Source organism: Castor canadensis, chromosome 18, assembly GCF_047511655.1.
Source record: "Castor canadensis chromosome 18, mCasCan1.hap1v2, whole genome shotgun sequence".
NCBI classification, from domain to species: Eukaryota; Metazoa; Chordata; class Mammalia; order Rodentia; family Castoridae; genus Castor; species Castor canadensis.
In genome coordinates, this window is record NC_133403.1 from 40,174,037 (window position 1) to 40,189,044 (window position 15,008).

Below are 15,008 nucleotides of genomic sequence, written 5' to 3' on the forward strand. Positions count from 1 at the left end.
ACACTGAGGCACTTCCAAGGGAGAAGCGACAGACCGCCCCCCCCAACCTCCCACCCCCCGCCCCCAGCTAAGATCTTGCAAACTACACAGTCCAGGCGGGTACCCTGCGCCGCGAAGACCGCCACCCGGGAGGAGCATGCGCATGCGCGGGCCCCGCCTCTCGGGCCAGGCGGGTGGGGCGGGCGCCGGGGCGGGGCTCGTGACGTCAGGTGCGCGCGTGGCTCCGGCTGCGCAGGAACAGCTGGTTCTCGCACAGGCGGCCGGCAGGCAGGCGGGCGTGCGGGCGTGAGGTTGCTGGTGGCCGGCGAGGCCACGCTGCGAGAGCAGCTGCCGCCGCCTGGCACCATTGCACCATGTCCGGGCAGCTGGAGTGTTGCGAGCGCGAGTGGCACGAACTGGAGGGAGAATTTCAGGAACTGCAGGTAGGGCCGGATGACCTGGTCCCGCAGCTCTGCTACCTGTGCTGCGGTGCCATCCCCTTCCTGCTACTACAGCCTAGGAGGTGGGGCGGTCAGGGCCCAGGAGGTGCCTCTGGCTAGACCATGTGGGTGGGGGCTGGTGATTCGCGTAGACCAGTCCCCTCCCATCACCCCGCGCTTCAGTTCTTCACCTTCATGGGGTGCTTGGTGGAAGCCCCGCGTTCTCCCGCGCTCTCACGCGTTCTCTGATCCTGCTCAGGTTCTCCTCTCTCCTCCGCACACCTCCATCGCTGCAGAAAGTTGGTCTGCGGCTCCTGAGGGCAAGTTCCACGTGTGTCCGTGTGGAAGAAGCGTGAGGGGGTTGGTGGGTGCTGGGGAAGCCCAGCTCCCACTGCTGCAAGGGTCTCTAGCCCTACCCTCTGCACTTGCTGTTGGCAGCTCAACTCTCCTTCCACGCTGACTGGTGGGGCAGTCCTCTCCTGCAGCTCCATTTTGGGCGATGTGCTTAGGAGCGGTTCACCTTGAACCCCTAGGATGTACTTGAGGATTAGGGACCCCTATCCCCTGTCTTTGGGGGCTCTAGTGTGGTGCTTCCTCTGAGCTGCTGCAGACTGAGTGTGGCGTTGTGGAACGCATCCGTCAGTTCTGACAGCTGGTTGCCTCACCCAGTGATAGAGGCTGCATCCAGTCTTCACCCTTCTGGCCCAGAGCCTTCCCTCGGGTGGGGCAAAGGGAGTGTTAGAAGCGTCCTTTGAGTGAATGGCATTGCAAAAGGGTCCTGGCAGGAGTGTCCTTTCTGACAGGCCCAGAAAGGCTTCAGCTGCATGCTTTGGGGACTAGTGATTTCTCCGGAAACCTTGAGCTTGACCAGGAGGGACACCGGGACCATTTCTGGAGCTGTTCCCTCTCCAGCCATGGGGTTGTTTTCTCAGGAGGCTGTGTTGTGTTTGCCTGAAATCACATCAGACACTCTTAATGCCTCCTCTCCTCTGCTTAGTTGGCACATTGGCATTTTCTCTGTCCCTGTACCACCTGTCTGCCGTCGGCTTGTCCTCCTCAGTGTCCAGAAGAGGGGAGAGGAAGGAGCTTGCGGTGTGTCTGTGATGGGTCTTTCTAGACCTGAGACTATGTCTCAGTAAGGGAGTGGGGGGTCCTGGCGAGCCTGAGCGGGAAAGCAGGGTGCTGTTTCAGGCTTGTGCAGAGGATAAGGTACCCAGGACTGTCCTGTCTCTTTCTGGGCCTCTCTAGCATGTGTGGGTTGGGGCCTTCTCCTTTAGGACTTGGATCCCTTCCAGGGTTTGGGGAACCCTTTTGAAGTCTCAGCCATTCTTTCCTTCCTTCCATTTTTGGGACAGGGTCTTACTATATATCCCAGGCTGGCTTTGAACTTGACTCCTCCTGCTTTAACCTCCCAAGTGTTGGAATTATAGGTGTGCACCACCACACCCAAAGACTTAGCCATTTCTTAATGCTTTGTCCCATTGGGTTCTGAGGTCATGCCTAGTTATGAAGCTGCACAGTGGGTCTTGGGGTTGGGAGTAGAAGGGGCTTTCTGTGTGGGACTTTTGTTGTTTGTAATTCCTTTCCCTTGCCCAGCCTTAGATTAGGAGGGGTTGGAAAAAGAACCTATACTTCAGAGCTTTGCAATTAATCCAATTAACAGCAATTAGATAGCAAGTCTTGGCAGGCAAATGTTGCAGGAGTCCTGCAATTTGTTGTTATGTTCCTACTTGGACAGTGGGATGTCAAGATGTGTCAGGGACAGAGGAATCATGAGTTAATCTGGATTTCATCCCTAAGGGTTAAAGAAAACCCAGCTGGGAGGACTTCTTTAGCTATAGGGCAACTGGAACAGATTGGATCCTACTTTGGGGAAGAGGGACCCTATTGGTTGCAGGTTTTGGTGGTCAGCTGCTGGGTCAGAGGCCAGTGACTCAAGGTCATAGACTGGAGCAAAAGTACCATCTACATCTTGGATTTACAGATGAGGAAGCTGAAGCTTAGACATGCTGATTGACCAAGATGGGATCACACACTATTTAGGTAAAGTTGGGGCTAGAACTTAGTTCTTGAAATGTTGAGAGACTCCTGTCTCCTCTGTGTGAGAGAGCTTTGAACTCCTGGAGTGACAGTCTCTGGAATTACGTACATTGTGTGTGTGTTGGACAGAGACTCCCAATCAGAGACATTTACTGGGGAACCAAAGAGTAATGCAGGTGGTGGGGAAAGAGCAGACTGCAACTAGAAAGATTAACAATAGCAGGGACTTTTCTCTTCCATCAGAAAATTCTGGTCAATATAACTTTTCCAACATGTGCTTGAGAATTTGGGATTCATGGATTTCATATTTGCATCTTTCCCATTCTGGGTGATATATCATGTCTGTGTTTACCTCTCCTTCCCTTTTTGAAATGAAGGAAAGAGGAAGCCTAATTCTCAGATCCTGGAGAATTTGAAAGGTCTTTGGAATCCCCCTTCTTCACAAAAAAACAAAAGCAAAAAAAAAAAAAAAAAAAAAAACCCAATATAGTACCTGGGACTTTTTAGAGAGAATAGGATCATTGTTTTTGGAAATGACTATGATTTTCATCTGTCTGGACCTTAGATGGGCTCTGGGGAAAGTTGAATGTTCATGAAGACCTAGTTTTTGGGTGGTTGAGTTTTTGCCCATGCTTGTGAGTTGAGCATCAATCTGAAATCAGTACATGCCTGACCCCCCTGGCCTATGATGTGACCACAGAAGGTCACTTAGAGACAGTGGCAGGTGATTTAACGATCAGTTCCTACCTTGCATTACTGGAAACCTGACCCTGTCCCTCCCAGCTTAGGAAGCAGCTTTCTCCAGTGTCTGACCTTATAGGGGTCTTGTAGGTGATTGTAATAATTTTGGTTTTACTGCCAGTGAAAGGACATCCCTCTGGCTGCTGCTGTGTACATGAAGACCTGAGTTCAAGCTGCAGCACCACAAAACCAAAAAAACAACAGGGAGAGAGGCCTAGAAATAAGAAGGTCAGTATTATGCCATTAAAACCCTGTGAAATAGATCTTGTTATTCTATATTACTGTTGTTCCATTTTACAGAGATTAAGTTGGTTGCCTAACATCACGTGACTTAAAGTGCTAGAGCCAGGATTCAAATCCAGGCTGTTGAACACTAGAGTCCGTTCTTAACTACTACTCCAGGCAAATCTGTATCCCAGGAACTCCTGTTGGCCAGGAGCCAGGTGCTCACTCCTATAATCCTAGTTACTCAGGAGGCCCCAGTTCAAAGCCAGCCCAGGCAAATAGTTCTCGAGACCCTATCTTGAAAAACCCATCACAGAAAAGGGCTGGTGGAGTGGCTCAAGGTATGGGCCGTGAGTTCAAACCTCAGTACTGCAAAACAAAACAAAACAACAAAGTCTGACAAAAATGACAACACCCACCACAACAGCAAACCATGTGCTACATGGATTATCTTGTTTAATCTGAACATCAACCTCGCTGTTTTATGGAACAGTTCATAAGGAGACTGAAGCTGAGATATTTATCAACTTGAAAATCATGGAATCAGAATTTGAACCCAGGTCTGCTGTTTGACTCAGGTGCTCTTTGTGTCCCTAACACATTGGGCTCCAGAACTATCTTGATTTGAGGCTCTTAGCTGTAGAAGAAAACTTTTGAATTTGCTGGATCTTTTCATTCATATGGAGATTTTATACAATGAAAGTGACAGAAACTAAGCTCAACAGGTTTTAAGGCTCAAAGGGAGTTATTGGCTTATGCCTTGGGAAATCCAGTGGCAAATTTCTTCAGGCAAGGCTGGATCCAGGAGCTCAAAATGATGTCTGTGTATGTCTCTCCTTGTCTCTTTCTCTGAGTTTCATTCTCAGGCACTCTCTCCTACGATGTGGCAAAGATGGCCTCTAGCTGTCTCATGCTGACATCTACCAACTTAGCAAAGCTGGCAGACAAAGAGCATCTTCTCCCAACTGCCCCTTAGTTCCAGCAAGAGTCCCTGGGGTGACTCTCATTGTGTCAGTTTAGGTCATGTGATCATCCCTTACTCAAATAATCACTGTGGCACTGAGTGGCCAGGCCTTGGTCACATGTCTGCCTCTGGAGCCTAGAAATAGCGTCAGTGCCATCCATACTGTAATAGTGGGGTAATCCTGTGGAGGAAAATCTAAATGCTAGAAGAGAAAAACAAAGAGATGCTAGCCGAGCATCTCTCTTAGGTGGGGGTATGGGGGTTGGGGGGTTGGGGGGGTGGAGGGGCTGGAAAAGAAATGTCTATGTCTGTGGTTCTCAAACTGTGTGTCAAGGGACCTCCCCAGGAGCTGCAGAAAGCTCATAGGGGCACTGTAGGATAATTTAAGTTTCCAAGGGGAACATAGTGACATGTTGGACACCACTTAAGCTGCTATCTTGGGGACAGTTCTCATTTGCACATTATATCGCACTTTTTTTTTTTTTTTTTTTTGGCAATATTAGGGGTTAAACCTCAGGGCCTTGAGCTTTCTAGGCAGGTATGGTACCACTCAAGCCACTGCACCCAGTCCTTTTATGTGATGAGTTTTTTTGAGATAGGGTCTCTCGAACTATTTGCTAGGGGCTGGCTTCGAACTGCAATCCTCCTGATCTCTGTCTCCTGAGTAGCTAGGATTACAGGCGTGAGCCACTGGCGCCCAGCTTGCATTGGTTATTTTTGAGGCAGGGTCTCTCTTTATGCCCAGGCTGGCCTGGACTGGGGTCTCCCTATTTGTGCTTCGCTGCATAGCTGGGATGACAGGTACATACCACTGTGCCCAGCCATTGCTTGAGATGAAGTCTTGTGAACTTTTTGCCCAGACTGGTCTTAACTCATGATCTCCTGATCGCTGCTTCCTGAGAAGCTTTTTGATATCACGTCTTGGTGACAGCACATGACCTGTTGTGCATAACTGACCTTCCAGCCTTTTCATCGCTGAGGAAACTGAGGTGGCAGACGCTGATTGGCACTCAGTCTGACTGCAGAACCTAATCACTTAACTATCCTTCTATCCTGCCTCCCAGCTATGCCTCTGCCCACTGCTCATATTACAGACATCACTAATGGACCCTGGCACATGACTCAGAAGCTTTCCTAGTACAGAACAGATACACTTCAGGTGAAATCCACTTGCCATCCTTGGTAGTGTTTCTATGGTGACAGGTCCTAGTAAGTATAGTCAGCATCTGAAAATCTATTTGCTGATGAATTCTTAGAAAGTGAGCTTTATAAAAGTAATTTCTTGAATATTTACTACCAGCAAGAGGCACAGCTAAAAGGCACCACACTCTGGTGGTAGCCACATTTCTGTTGCAGTGTACAGGGTTGCTACCAGTTTCTGACACTCCTGGTCTAGCATCTGTAGGTGCCTTGAGGTTCCTCTGGCTGGCAATTCTTGCTATAAATGTCGACTCAGGAGGTCTGAATGCCCTGTTCTGGATCTTAAGATTCAGCCTCATTGTGTAGAGAAGGCATTTCCAGATGGTTCACAGCCGTGCTGGGACCTGGAGTCATTAACCTCACCTCCCCACTGGGGCTGAGTGTGGGGCCTCAGAGGACAGGAGAGGTGGCCCAGCTCTCCAAATCCTTCATCAAAGACTCACTTGTTTGTGTCTTTTACATGTGGAGGATGGGAATTAGACATGGAGGGAAGATGCTACCGGCATCCCAATTCACAGATCTAATGTTAGCATGACTATCCAAATGGAATCCATTCTATATTTTTATTAGCAATGTGTAGCCACACAGTTAAAAATTCTAATAATTGCCAGGTGTGGTGGCTCACGCCTATAATCCTAGCTATTTGGGAGGCCGAGATCAGGAAGATCTCTGTTGGAGGCCAGCCTAGGCAAATAGTTTGAGACCTCCATGTCCAAAATAACCAGAGCAAAATGGGTTGGAGATGTGACCCAAGCAGTAGAGTGCCTGCTTTGCAAACATGAAGGTCTAAGTTCAACCTTCAGTCCCACCAAAGGAAAAGAATTCTAATAACAGACCTGTATAATAATTCTTAAATATGTTCTTGTAAAAGCTAGACACTGGAAACCTGACTATCCACCAGAATGGATAATTAACTGAATGTCCACAAAGTGGGCTAGAATGAACTGGAGCTACAGGTAGCAACACTGAGCAGAAGGCCACTGATAATATAGTTTAAAACATTCAAAGCAGTACTGCATTGCTTAATGATACATAGGTATGTGGTCTAAGTATAAAGACTTGCTAGCGAATGATAAAGACCAAACTCAGTATAGCAGGGCACTGGCAAGAAGCAAATGACTTTGTTAAGAGTGCCACTGAAAAAAAGGGATGACTTTCTGAGGTATGGGGACCCCTCCCCCCCGTAGTTGGCAGCAGCAGGGAGCTGGTGCTAGTCTGAACCCTGAGGGTTAGGGGCTGGGAAATTGGAGTCATCTGAGCGTGGCCACAGCTCCTTGCTGGGGTTGGAGCTGTCATCAGGAGCTGTCATGGTTAAAGAAAGCAGCAAACAGGGAGGAAGTAGGAAGAACAAACACCCCATCCCTCTCTTTTCTTCCCTCCACCTCCTCTGCTGGGGACTCCCATTGGCCAAAGCCAATGAGGGGGCAGAGCAGCGTAGTCAGAGGCACAGAGCATGGGAGTCAGAAAGATAGAACTGACCTGGGGTGGGCATGGAGTGCAGAAATAACCAGCAAAAAATGATTCACCTCTTTGAGGGGGAGCATGGGAATATCTTCTAGGAAGGATATGGGGCTCTATTAGTTCTTAAGCAAGGAGGTGGGTTAATTATGGGATTGTCTCTCTTTTTTTTAAATGTCTGAAGTACTTCATAATAAGATAAGAGGAGACTAAAAAATACCGAAAGGATTCTAAAGAGAAATAGTTCTGTGGCCTGAATAGCAGTCATTTATGTGGTTAGGACCATGTGATCACCATTTATGGCAGAATTAAGTAGTATACTATGATTGTATTTTTGCTCTTGGAAAAATAAGTGTTTTAGCATTTGCTTCTTTGCTGGAAATGTTTTCTTTATAATTACCTCCCCTCCCCCCAGTGCACTGCAGCTCCATCCTTATCAAGTGTGCTTTTGTTTGTTTGTTTGTTTATTTGTTTTGGTCTTGAACTAGATAGTCGGGGGACTGGGGCTTGCTTTGGACTGCACAAGGGAGTATTTTCTCCACAGCTGCTCCACTGCTTGGTGCCCCCAGCTCTCTGGGTTATTTTTAGAAGTAGCAACTTGATGTGGGAGTCAATCACATTTAATAAGCTGGTTTAGGAGGCAAATGGCTCTGTCTGCAGAGAGCTGACTCCCCATGGGGTGAGTGTCTCCTGTGTTCCAGTCCCTTGCTGCCAAGCTTACAAATAAAAATACCAATTCTGCAGTGTGGTGTTTTCATTAGAAGTTAGAAATTTACTATACAAGGCTGGAGGCATAGCTCAAGTGGTAAAGTACTTACCTAGCAAGTGTGAGGCCCTGGGTTCAACCGCTAGTAGGGCCCAACATTTTTTTTTTTTACTATACAATCCACCAGTTCCATTTGTATGCATCAGCTCAACAGAAATGAAAATACACGTCTACACAAAGACTTGTCATCTCTGCACAGCAGCATTACTGGCAATATCCCAAAAATGGAAACAACCCAGAATTCCAACAAACAGTCTATGTGCACTACACTTTTATTCTTGAGTAGCAAGAAACACCCTGATACATGCTACAACATAGATAAACCTCAAAAACCCCTTTCTTTCTCTCTTCCTTCCTTCTTTCCTTTGTCCCTCTCTCTCTGCAGTACTGAGGCTTGAACTCAGGACCTCATGCTTGTTAGGCAGGCTCTCTACCACTTGAGCCATGTTGCCAGCCCTTTTTTGTGTTAGGTATTTTTGAGGTGGGGTCTTGCAAATGACTTTGCCCAGGGATGGCTTCAAACTGATGCTCCTGATCTCTGCCTCCCGAGTAGTTAGGAAGTTAGGATTACAGGTGTGAGCCATTGACACCTGGCTTCAAATGTCCTTTTCTTTTTTTTTTCAGTACTAAGGTTGGAACTCAGGGCCTATGTCTTGAGCCACTCCACCAGCCCTCATGTCCTCTTTTCAGTTAGCCCTTCCTTAGCCAGTTTTTTTTGGTTTTGTTTTTTTTTTGGTGAAGCTGAAGTTTGAACTCAGTTCAAATGCTAAGTCAAAGAAGCCAGATGCAGCGACCATATGATATGACTCCAGTTATCTGAAATATCCAAAACAGACAAATGTAGAGAGACAGAAAGGAGCATGGTGGTTGCCAGGGGCTGGAAAGAAGAGGAAATGGGGAGACTGCTAATAGACCCCAGGAATCTTACTGGGCGATGGAATGCACTAATATTAGATACAGTGATGGTGTACAGCTTAGTAAATGTGCAAAAATCACTGAACTGTACACTTAACATGGGTGAATTTTATGGTATGTAAATTATACACCAGTGAAGTTGTTCAAAATAATGCTTTAGAAGTTGGGTGTAGTGGTTCACACCTGCAATCCCAGCACTTAGGTGACTAAATCAGGAGGATTTTGAGTTTGAGGCTAGCAAGATCCTGTCTTTTTTCTTTTTTGGGGGGGTTGGTGGTACTGGGGTTTGAACTCAGATCTTGCACTTGCTAGGCAAGTGCTCTGTCAATTGAGCCATGCCTCCAACCCTTTTTGCTTTGGGTTAATTTTTAGATAGGGTCTTGTTTTTTGCCTAGAGCTGGCCTGGGACTATGATTCTCCTTCCTATGCCCTGCCTAGCTGAGATGACTGATAAGAACCATTCTATCTACCTTATTATTTGGGGTTTGAACTCAGGGGTTTGCTCTTGCAAAGTGTCATACCTCCAGTCCATCTTGCTCTGGTTATTTTGGAGATGAAGTCTCATGAACTATTTGTCTGGGCTGGTCTTAAACGTCAGTCCTTCTGATCTTAACCTCCCTAATAGCTAGGATTACAGGCATGAGCCACCAGTGCCTGGCTTCCTGCCTTATTTGTTAAGACAGGATCTCACTAACTTTTTTTCCTGGGCTGGCCTTGAACCATAATCCTCTCTAGTGAGCTGGGATTACAGGCATGCACCACCATGCCTAGCCCCTCCAGGTCCTGTCTTTAAAAACAACCCCCCCACACACCCCTCCCAAAAAAAAAGGCAGTACAAAAATGATGCTTTAGGTTTGTGGTTTAGTGGAAAAATACCCAGTGTTGCTTTTTAGAGATCTACATGTTTGGGTGTCTGTTTAGTTACTGGCTTGATGAAGGAATCCATCAACCAGCCTCCAAGTCCTGGGTTTTAGCGTCTTTAAGATGACAGTGTTCTGGGCAAAAGACTGGTAATAAAATGTCCAAGATCCTTGGCTTTGCCTCTTAATTAGTGTGGTTAATCTTGCCCAGAAGGGATGCTCTGCTCCTTGCAGTTAATCTGGATTCTGACATTTGCCTCTGAAATGAAGACATTCAACCCAAACTAGCAAATCAACACAGAACAAAATGGAGTGTGTTTTCTTACCGCATTTGGGAAGCAGAGGCTCCAATAAAATCATTAGGGCTCACCTTTCACCTCTCTATCAGCCTCAGGCAAGATCCCCCAAACACAGTAGGACAGCCCTCTTAACTCTGGGCCTCTGTCTTGCTATTTTGGAACAGAGCTGCTCTGTTTCAACAGTTCTTTTTTTATTCATTTACTCATATGTGCATACATTGTTTGGGCCATTTCTCCCCCTACCCCCTGCCTCCTCCCTCTCTCCCCCACCCCCCTCAGTTCCAGGCAGAATCTGTTCTGCCCTTATCTCTAATTTTGACAACAGTTCTTATACAAGCTCCCACATTGTCTGTCTTTGGTTCTGGGCAGTCATCCTTGAATCAGCCAGCTGGGTCAGGAGCTGATGTGGTTTACCAGTCCTGGGTCATATGGCCTCCTTGAGCCTGGGGTGGGGCCAATCCTACCCCTGACTAGATCTCATGGACAGCATGTGGGGAGAAATGGGTCTCCAAAGAAACCCTGGTGGATACAAATCAGAAGAGGAATGGCTGTTGGTTGGCAAAAACAACAGAAGGCCTCCATCTGCCCTCTGGTTCCATTTGAGAGGCCAAGGTTGCTTGGAGGAGAGGGAGGATTGGAACACCTCAGTTCCTTTATCTTATTGCTGGAAGAAGCCACTCATGACACAGGGCCAACTGAGAGTGTGATGGTGACACCCTCATGTGCAGAGGGAAAACAGGAATGGTAACCTTGTCACCAGATAGAAATGCCCATGTATAGCTGTGGTTAAATGGTGTAGCCACTGTGGAAAACAGTATGGCTAAACATAGAGTGACCTTACGATCCAGCAAGTCCATTTGTGGGTATGTACCTGAACGAACTGGAAGTAAGGTCTTAAAAAATATTGTCTATCCATACTCAGAGCAGCATTACTACAGCAGCCAAAAGTTGGAAGCAACCCAAATGTGCCCCACGAATGGCTAAACAAAGGTGGGGGCGGGGGCTGTAGCTGCACAATGGAACATGATTCGGCTTTCAACAGGAAGGAAATTCTGATGCATGCTACCACATGGGTGCACCTCAAACACACTATGCCAAGTAATAAACCCGTCCCAAGAGGACAAATACTGATGAGTCCACTTACATGATGTACCTAGAGTAGATTCAGAGACAGAAAATAGAATGGTGGTTTTCCAGGGCTGGGGGGAGGGGAGATGGAGCTACTGTGTGATGGGTTCATTTCAGTTTCACATATTGGAATGTTCTGGAGGTGAATGTGGTGATGACTGTCCAACAGTGTGGCTGTACTAATGCCACTATTTACAGTGGTTAACATGGTGACTTCTATGTTGTGTGTATTTTGTCATGAGTCAGAAATGAGAGAAACCACTGTCTAGAAGAAGGTAAGGATCCAAAAAATGAATCAGTGGCCTTTCCTACTGCTGACACTAATAAGGTCCTTGTTTCTCCCTTTCAGGTACTTACCAGGCCTTTCCCTGCTTAGCATCCGAGATCAGATGAGATCGGGTGTGTTCAGGGTAGTACGGCCGTAGACTGAAGTCCTTGCTTCTGACTCCCCTTCCCCAGTTTCCCCACTTTGTGGCTGGCTAATCCTAAGCCTGAGTCAAGGCTGGGAGTGTACCAGGTGTGTAATCTCTGGTATGGGCTCTCCCTTGAGAAGTGGTTTGGCCAGTGGCAGATTGAGAGAACTATAGGGGAACAGAATTGACCTCAGATACCAAGAGGAAAATTATGGGAAGGAAGGCCCATGGGTCTCCCATCCCCATGTATCTAATGCCTTAGGGTTCAGCAGACAATATCACCAGTGAAACATTGGAAAAGCACCTGGAAAAAAATTAAATGTTGACAGCATTGAGTGTTGGGGAGGTGTGTACAACTGTCATATGCTGTAGGTGGGGTTATATGTTGGTAACAGCTACCTGTGGAGTAGTTTGCCAAGACCTATGAAGACTAGAAACAGTCAGGTGTGGTGGTACATGCTTGTAATCCCAGCTACTTAGGAGATGGAGACAGGAGGATCAAGAGTTTGAAGCTGGTCCTGGCAAAGTTAGCAAGACCCTATCTCAAAAACAAAATAAAAGAACAAAAAGGTGGGGGGACATAGCTCAAGTGGTAGAGCACTTGCCTAGCAAGTGTGAGGCTCTGGGTTCAATCCCCAGGGCTGAAAAAAAAAGAGTCTGGATATGGTGGCTTAGTTACACCTGTAATTCTAGCTACTCAGGAGATGCGTACCTAGAAGATCACAGTACAAGACCAGTCTGGGCAAAAAGTTCTTGAGATCCCCATCTCAACGAATAAGCTGGGTATTGTGGTATACGCCAGTCATCCCAGCTACAAAGGAGGTATAAATAGGCTGGCCAGGGCAAAAAATGCAAGCGCCTACCTGAAAAATAAGTAGAGTAAAAAGGGCCTGGAGAATGGCTCAAGTGGTAAAGTACCTGCCTAGCAAGGGCTGGGAGTTAAATCCCAAGTACCAACAAAACAAACAAATAAACAAACAACACTAAATACAAGCCGTATCCTCTGACGCAGGAATTCCACTTCTCTTTCACAGAGAGCATCTTCCCTAGGGAAATACTTGCATGTGTGCTGAGAGAGGCAGTGCCAGGCTGTTGTCAATGATGTATTGCTGATTACAGTCAGAGCCCCAAAACAACGTAATTATCCAGCAAGAGGGGAATAAATAAGTAAATTATAGTATACCAAAGCTTGAAGTCCTTCCCAGCACTATGAAGAGTTTCGGTATGAGCTATGCTTCCCTAACAAATAGATCCCCCAAATGAAACAGCTTCAAGAAGGCCACCCCTTTCTTTCTCACGTGAGGGAGGTGGGGCCCAGGGCAAGTGTGGGTTCTCCTACTGCATGTAATAATAACTACATTAAGCTCACGGACTCTGAAATTTAGGCAGGGCATGGTGTGTGTGGAAGGAGCCTGGCCATGCTTTATAAGTGGGGTCTTCTCTGGGAACACTTGGATGGCTCAGGATAACTTACATGGCCAGAGTGAGAATCATTTGCTGGTTTCTTTATGTACATGTCTGGTGCCTAGGCTGGAGAAACAAGAAGATTTGTCTTAATGTCATTGATCAGAGTGCCCTTTTTTGTGTTGTTAGAACTTCCATTCAGCATGATGGCCTTAGGGTTACTAGCCTCTTCTCCAAGAGTTAAAATTCCAGCAAATAAGGGGGAAGCTGCATGGCCTCCTGTGACTTTTTCAGAAGTTGCATGGCAATCCTTTTGGCACATTCTACTGGTCAGAGTGGTGACTTAGTCACAAGCCTACCTAGACTGAAGTGAAGGGAAACAGTGACCTCACCTCTCCATGTGAGACACATAGAACGAGTGGCCACATTTTAAAACTATCACATATGAGAAGCTCTGTCCCATAAAGTCACCCCAGAACCAAGGTTGGTTTGGTCGGGAAGGGGCCGTGGACTCTGCTATTTGAATCATGTGGCATCTACACATTTCTGCTGCGTCCCAGCCAGGGAGGCCATAGATGGGAGGCCGTAGATGGAAAGCATTGCCTTACAACGTGGTTCAGAGCTTGCATACATTGCCTCTGTTTGCATCTTATTGGTAACTCTTAGTTATTCCATTATAGCTGGTTGCAAGGCAGGCTGGGAAATGTAGTCCATAGCTGGGCATCCACATGCCTAGCTGTAGCTTGGGAGTCATCCTGTTAGTAAAAGGAACCGTTAAGGACAATTGCTTTTTGCAGCAGTATTCGCTTTTCACGTACGTGTATACAGGTGTGCGCATATTACCGTATGTGTGAAAAAGTAGGTCTGTGTAGAATACAGAAATACGTAGCTAAAGGGAGAAGGAAGTGGGGATGTTAGTCAAAGGTACAGAGTTTCAGATATGTAAGAGGAAGCCTGGCTGGGCCTATAGCTCAGGGGTAAGCTAGACTGCTTGCCTAGCATGTGTGGGTCCTGGGTTCTACCACCAACACTGCAAAAAAAAAAGAAAGAAAGAAAACCAAACCAAAACAAAACAAGAGCAAAATCAATCAAGCTGAGTTAGTCCTAGAGGCCTGTGTACAGCAGAGTGCCTACAGGTATCAGTGCTGTATTGTATACTTTAAAATATGTTAAGTGTTCTTATTACACAGAAATAAGTAATAGGAAAGAGGGCGGGAGGAAATACTTGCAGGTGATGAATAGGTTTATAGCATGACTTCATGGTTGTATACTTGTCTTCAAACTTATCACATTGTATACATTAAATCTGTAGACCTTACAGTTACTGTATGTTAGTCATACTTCACAAGGTTTCTTCTTTTCTCTCATTTTTGGGGGGTTCTGGGATTAAACTAAGGGCCTTGCACCCTTCCCCATGCTAAACATAAAGTTCTTTAGAAATACACAGATATATAGATTATGGCCTGGAAGAATACATAGCAAAAGGTCTGGAAGAAGAAATTGATAACAATGGGTACTTCTGGGGAGGAGGGAGGATATAGGTTAGAGGTATATTCAAAGCAGACTTTAGCTGCAGCTGTAGTGTTTTAATTTTTAACAGGAATAATGTCTTCATGTTTTACTTGTGAAATTAAATATTAATTCACACTGAAGAGGGCCTGGTGAGCATCTGGCAGCCGATTCTGCGGGCTTTGTCTTATCTCTCTGTCTTAAGAACCTAACACCAAAGAGTGCCAGTTGGTGGTGCACCCTTTATCTTCCTAGAGCCTTTTATCCAAAGGCCACACCTTCTGGAAGGTTATCTCTGCTTCTGTGCTCCTTGGACTGTCCCAGAAGGTTTCCTTTGTCACCAACAGATAATGTTGAACCTAGAGGGCAGTCTAGCACCAAAGAATTCATAAGTGATTCATACTCTGCCTCTTTCCACCCAATACCTTTTTTGTTTGTGATCTAATAAAATTTGTTAGCATATGTTAACTGTACAGGAGGTTTCATTGTGATATGCCTATACATGTACATAGTATACTTTAATCACATTCACCCCCCTCTGTTACTCCTTATTGCCCTTCCCCTTATTTATTTATTATTTTTTGTGCTTGGGACCAAATCCGGGGCCTCGTGCACGCCAGGCAAGCACTCTACCACTGAGCTACAGCCCCAGCCCCAAGGTAACTTA

General features: G+C 46.4%; 1 protein-coding gene across 5 annotated transcripts in view; it reads left to right on the plus strand.

Moving 5' to 3' along the window:
• The first annotated feature begins 223 nt into the window (after positions 1-223).
• Positions 224-15,008, plus strand: part of Tmem120b (transmembrane protein 120B) — a 45,207-nt gene continuing 30,422 nt past the window's right edge. The window contains exons 1-2 of one of the 5 annotated variants that reach the window (XM_074061251.1): positions 290-422; positions 3,322-3,428. Coding sequence is in view for 3 of the 5 variants with exons in the window: in XM_074061249.1 (XP_073917350.1) it covers positions 2,426-2,462; positions 3,322-3,428 (144 nt within the window). In the remaining 2 variants the exon portion in view is untranslated. Of the gene's footprint in view, positions 423-478; positions 2,463-3,321; positions 3,429-11,364; positions 11,533-15,008 lie in introns of those variants that run through there. The other 4 variants (XM_074061249.1, XM_074061248.1, XM_020163684.2 and 1 more) reach the window with 4 other exon arrangements.